Genomic DNA, 6037 nt, shown 5'->3' with positions numbered 1-6037 from the left:
GGAAAAATATTTAAAAGATTAATCGACCCTAGTGGGTCGATAGCGATAAGCACTGATCGAGGGAAGTCATCAACCTCGCCGGCGGAGTCGGTATCGGGGTCAAATCAAATCAAATATACTTTATTGCACACAACATACAAAACAAATTCACACAGATGAAGATAGATACAGTACAATCTGGCGGCCTTATTGCTAAGCAGCAATTTCTTCCAGGCAACCAGTCGGTATCGGGGTCCTGAAGTGTTTGGTGTCAAGAGCTGATTGGCTGACTCTATGGCTAGAGTAATCGGGTCGTCGGGATCGTATATGACGTCCATCGGACGCCGATACTTTTCAGTACCGTCCCTAAGCGGGATGTATTCGGGCCTAAATCAAAAATTTTCGAATTGGACCATAGATAATTGATATCACGTGTCGTGGTTTCCCTGATTTATGCCCGGTTAATGGCAATAGGCTCGCCTCCTATTATATGGAACTTAAACACAACTAGCGAGAAGTGGGTGTATATACTATACACCTCTGCCTACCCCTCGGGGATACAAGTGTGATGCTTTGTTGTGATTATTGAGGTCATAAAGACGAATTCAGCGGTTCTCCGACCAGGGTTATAATATACATAACTCACGCCTATTTCCTACCGGGGTATACTGAGACTACGGAATCTAAAGGTCTAACCAAACACATATCTACATGCACACATACATATGTACACGACATATGTGTTGTCTTAAAACTAATATAATTAATAACAATGGAAATAAATAATAAATTTAAAGAAAAACTGTTGAAATAAAACACATCACTGTTTAAAAATAGTAAGTAAAACAATTTCTAAAACAAGATATAGGTAATGAAGCGATGGCATGCCAGGACAAACCCAAGACGGTTTATTGGTATGTCTGCATTATTCCATGTATATGTACATTTTTTTGGTTAAATAAAAAAAAACACATTTGCTTCGATCCTGACGCAATACTCTTGCTTCCTTCCCATTCATCAATCGTTTCGTATGAAACGTGTTTCGTGTATACGCGCGCTGGTTCAGAGTAGATCGTTCTCATCACTACATAGTATAAAACAAAGTCGCTTTTTCTATCCCTATATCCCTATGTACGCTTAAATCTTTAAAACTACGCTACGGATTTTGATGCGGTTTTTTTAATAGATAGAGTGATTCAAGAGGAAGGTTTATATGTATAATAACATCTATTAAATAGTGGAGAAATACTGTTATTTTTGAGGTTTTTAATGTGATGTCGTAAATAATTTCATTTTTTCCTCAGCATTGCACCCAAGCGAAGCCGGGGCGGGTCGCTAGTTTAGTAATAAAATAACCCAATATCGTTGAAAATACCTCAAAAGGCTTGCATAAAATACCCATATCTCTTGAAAGCTATGGGCAAAACTATTCCTATTGAAGCATACCGAAATTCCGACAATACCGCGCCCCGGGACAAAAATGTCGCACCACCACACTTTTCCAGTTTTCCAGCATTCACTGAAGTTAATAATACACACGGTCTGTAGCATTGCTCAGTATAAAAAAAACTCTTTTTATTAGTACTTATACGCATATTGTACTCATTCTATTTCTCTTTTGTTTGTCCAATAAAGTATTGGTTATGTTATATTAAATACGGGGTGTTAGTGACATCGTAACAAATACTAAATTAACAATTGTCAATCATCCGTCCCTTTCCTTCGGCGGATAAGAAAATGACAGGTATATTCAAATTCCAAATTCAAAAATATCTTTATTCAGTAGGTAACGTAGTTATACTTTGAATTGTCATTTTTTACATAACGAACGTCTCATCCGCCTAAAACTACTGCAGCTTCTGATAACCTGTATAGTCGGGGAAAAGAAGCTGTAAGAAATACCTTGGCACAGGGCCCTAGACGTTCGTTTAAAAAAATTAAACAAAATATTATTATACAATTGAGTAATTTAGCTGCCTAATATCAGTTCTCAGACAGTTAATCCCATGCATTCAGAACTTCTAAATAATCACTAACCTTATAATAACTTTTTTTTGCAAAGTTTCTGTTTAAGTAAAACAACTTAAAATAAAATTAGGAGGTGTTTGCAGGAATCGGGGCCATTATAAATAAATGCGCACTACACTTCATATAAAAAATAATGTCTAATTATGTTACCTGAAGAATAAAGATATTTTATAAGTACTTAAACTGTCGACCCGTGTGTCACATATAAACTCCACCTCGGCATTCCTGCCATTGTTTGAATTTCCACACTTCTGAGATAAGTATCCGTGTTGAACTTGCGACGGAAAAATGTTAAGAAAGTTTGTAGGAAATCGTCAGAGTTCTGTTCATATTGTTTTAATTCAGTAGCCGTAACGTAAAGGTTGGGCGGAAGGCAAGAGGGAAACCACTGCCCTATGTTTCCCTTAAAAGTAGCATGGAGAATGCTACACCGACAAGAGCGTGGCTCTTAAATTACTTAGTGATGATGATGAACGTAAAGGTGTCTTCTAATTAAACACACACACATACTAAAATTTATCAACCACAACATCGTAAATGTAGTGATACCATTTATAGTGTAAGTTTTAATATGTGTTATATTAGCCTGATAAACGTTGTTAATTATTTAAGATTTTTGCTAACAAGACAGTGGCCCCGATTCCTGCAGACACCTCCTGATTTTATTTTAAGTTATACCCGTCGTTTTCTTATCACCGAAATGGAAAGGGACGGATGATTATCAACAAGTTAATTTTAAAACGAATGATTAACCCGGGCAAATAAAATAGGCATCGCGTTGGTATGCAATCCGTTTGACGTGCTGTCTATTTAAATCTGTCGGGTTATTGGCTGATGTAAAATTTATAGACGGTTGTTTTAGATTTCTGCTTATAATTGACGTGTATTCCATAAATTTTATGCCTGTCGATTTCCCATCCCTTTCTTTTTCAGCGGATAAGAAAATGACAGGTATAAATTAAAATAAAATTAGATGGCGTCTGCAGGAATTAGCACCATTGTCATGTTATCAAATTAAATTATACTTATGATGAAATAAAGTACATTTAAGTAAAAACAAAACTACGCAATGAACGTCGGGTAAATTGATGTAGCGGTCCAGCCAGGAATGTCTTGGTGCGGCCGCTTCACACGTCGACGTGAGTCAACAGGCGATATGCGCACTCGTGTAATTTAGGGCTGAGGGCATATCCCCCTTGTTTCTATGATCTGTGGTGCACCATACCAGAGCAAAGAAAGCAAGAAAGTTCTCACTTACAAAAGAGAGTTTACTTGTTATTAAAATGCAATTTAAATCACATTCCACACGGTTTAAAAGCGCCATACATCAATCCGTCAATGTGTACGGTCAAACGTTATCGGAATCTCAATGGTACATTATGGTTCCTAACTGAATGTTAAATAATGGGACGATCTGTTAGTCGTACTCCGCCACGCATCGATACCACACGTAGAAAGTGCCTCAACAATGAACCGTTTAACTTTCATCCTTGTTATAACACTCGTAAGTGGAATTATAGCGCAAAATAATTTGCCAGAGAAGCTGCTTGGATGTCAGCGCTTCGTAACCCTCGAATACCGGCATGACTTTCGAGAATTTTCCGAAGAAATATTCGAGGAAGTTGCTAAGGATCAGAATAGCAGTTTTGTCTTCTCGCAATATTCCGTCTGGCTTGCTCTTGCGGCTATAGCTGAGGGAACAGATGAAGACACACAAAATAGCCTTTTGAAAATTCTCCATTTGCCCAAATCGAGCTGCTTGCGCGAAAAGTACTACGACATAGCTACAAGTTTGGAGTCCTCTGGAGAAGATATTACTTTGGAAAGACGGCGTATGTTTATACTTGATGATCACACGATACTCAACTCAACATGGGCAAGTACAGTGCGTGCGATGGGCCTGGTGGACACAAAGGTACTTCCCATCAAGAACAACTCTGAAGCACCAGAAATAATACGAAAACTCATAGGAGGTAACTGGACAGACATGAAGCTGGATTTAACAGGAAACTCCATATTGCTTGACTCATTATTCTACAAGGCACTGTGGACTACAGCTTTTGAGAATTGTACCCAGGATAACGTGGACTTTTTCAACGATAAAGGGTTGAAAATCGGCAAAGTTGATTTGATGAGGGTTAAGAAACGGGTGAGACTGACGTACATAGACTGGTTGCAAGCGAAACTTCTAGAATTACCAGTGGGGAACAACGGCAGGTTTAGAATGCTGTTCATAATGAATATGAGAAAGAACTCTATATACAAAACTATGGATAACGTGCAGAAATACTTAAGGAGATATCTTGAAACTATGCCGCTACTTGTTCCTGTAAGTTTGGTCCCACTAGAGGTAGCCATACCGAAGTTTAACTTGACTTCTGAATTGGATTTGAAGGCAGCTTTAAACCGTATGGGACTGGCCACTATTTGGTCAGACGAAAATGCAAGCAAGTAAGTTTATATTCTACTTCTTATCTTCTATCTTAACGGGGAGCGCCGGTTCGCCGGCGAAACTACATCATGATGTAACCAACGAGTGATATTCTAATCATGAAATATGTCCATTTCATGAAATGGTCGAACACAAAATGAAATTATCAATTCTGTGATCTGGTTACGACATATTCACCTCATAAATAATCACAATGCGTGCCAATGTCTAACCAATCTTTCGAATTACATATTTGTAAATTGTGTGTGGCATAAAATTGAAGGATAAGTTTAGATTATTGATTTGTGACGCACTATTATATCCGTAACTTCCATTAACCTAGTTAGTTCCGGACAGTTCCGGTATACACTGGAGAGTCATCCTTTCACCGACGAGAAAATCAATGTGCCACAACAATCAACTAAATTAAAGTAAAAACTAACTTAAACTAACCGTCCCCTGATCTTTTTCTTCTATCGTGTGGGTTGTGTTGGGTATCCACCTCACGGTGGATAACCAACCTCATCAACCCTGACACCAGGGTTGATGAGGTTGGTTATCCACCGTGAGGTGGGTTATTATAAAGCCGCCAAAGGCCCCTGACGTGACTCAAGTAAAGACTACGTACTTACATCAGTAAGTAGAAACCGGGACTATCGATCTTACTTCTGGACAATCAGGTGATCAGCCTGCAATGTCCTAACCAAACTAGGGATCACAAAGTGATTTTTCTGATATGTCCCCACCGGGATTCGAACCCGGGACCTCCAGATCGTGAGCAGAACGCTCAACCACTGGACCACGGAGGCTGTCACCTGATAAATGACACAAATAATTTTTATCACTTTCCATCCCCCAGGTTCATATCATCCCCACCGGCGAAACCATCAGACTTCATCCAGCGGGTCTCTATCAGTATGGACTGTGGGGGGGTGGACCCTACTCCCCCATCACCATGTCCTATGACCAATATAGGTACAGGATTCGCCGCAGCCATGGGTCGAGGGTTCATAGCCAACAGACCCTTCATATTCGGTCTCGTCGACTCTCAAACCAAAACTTGGCTGTTTTCTGGAGTTTATTCTGGACCGGAATAATTTATTTTCTATTATCATCTTTTTTTATACTTAAGAGTAAGTAGGCGCCACGAAAGAAGACGACCTTAATATTTCATTGGTTTGGGAAGTTTGTTTACATACATTAAATAAAGTTAAATAAAGGCACGCCTAATTCCCACCGGGGTAAGCAGAGATTGTGGAATTCCATTTGCTTCGATCCTAACACACTACTCTTGCTTCCTCCACATTCATCAATCGTTTCATACACGTACGCCGGTTCAGAGTAGATCGTACTGAACTTTTTCTAAGGACATCTGCAATTTGGTCAATGTACCTTCTAGATCTTCCTTTAATTAAATAAAGTGATCTTTTAAAACTTATTTTCATTAACCTGTTACCCGTGACTTCGTTTGCGTGAACCCTACTATTAAGACATAGTTTTTTACCCCATTAGGCGTTAAATTACGCAAAATCCTGTCTTAGTGAGCACCAAAAGGAACTCCATGCAAAATTTTAGACTGTTAGTACTAGTGTGACGAAA

At 39.0% G+C, this 6037-nt stretch overlaps 2 protein-coding genes across 2 annotated transcripts in view; one reads left to right on the top strand and one right to left on the bottom strand.

Annotated features, from left to right (window-relative positions):
• LOC126377509 (pikachurin-like) overlaps window positions 1-6037 on the bottom strand; it is a 250069-nt gene that overhangs the window by 156122 nt on the left and 87910 nt on the right. The gene's annotated exons all lie outside the window — the stretch shown is intronic.
• LOC126377565 (serpin B5-like) lies at window positions 3448-5640 on the top strand. Its single transcript, XM_050025368.1, has 2 exons — window positions 3448-4458; window positions 5298-5640. The coding sequence occupies exons 1-2, from the start codon at window positions 3476-3478 to the stop codon at window positions 5533-5535; spliced, it is 1221 nt and encodes a 406-aa protein (XP_049881325.1). The 5' UTR covers window positions 3448-3475; the 3' UTR covers window positions 5536-5640.

This window comes from Pectinophora gossypiella, chromosome 23, assembly GCF_024362695.1.
Source record: "Pectinophora gossypiella chromosome 23, ilPecGoss1.1, whole genome shotgun sequence".
NCBI lineage: Eukaryota > Metazoa > Arthropoda > Insecta > Lepidoptera > Gelechiidae > Pectinophora > Pectinophora gossypiella.
Note: the sequence above shows the minus strand (reverse complement) of the source record. Positions and strands in the feature narration are given on the sequence as shown.

Excerpts from the sequence above, each read along its gene's own strand:
- LOC126377565 (XM_050025368.1), top strand. The coding sequence starts at position 3,476 with ATGAACCGTTTAACTTTCATCCTTGTTATAACACTCGTAAGTGGAATT. Across the intron at positions 4,459-5,297 it reads TCAGACGAAAATGCAAGCAA|GTTCATATCATCCCCACCGG; the intron begins GTAAGTTTATAT and ends TCCATCCCCCAG.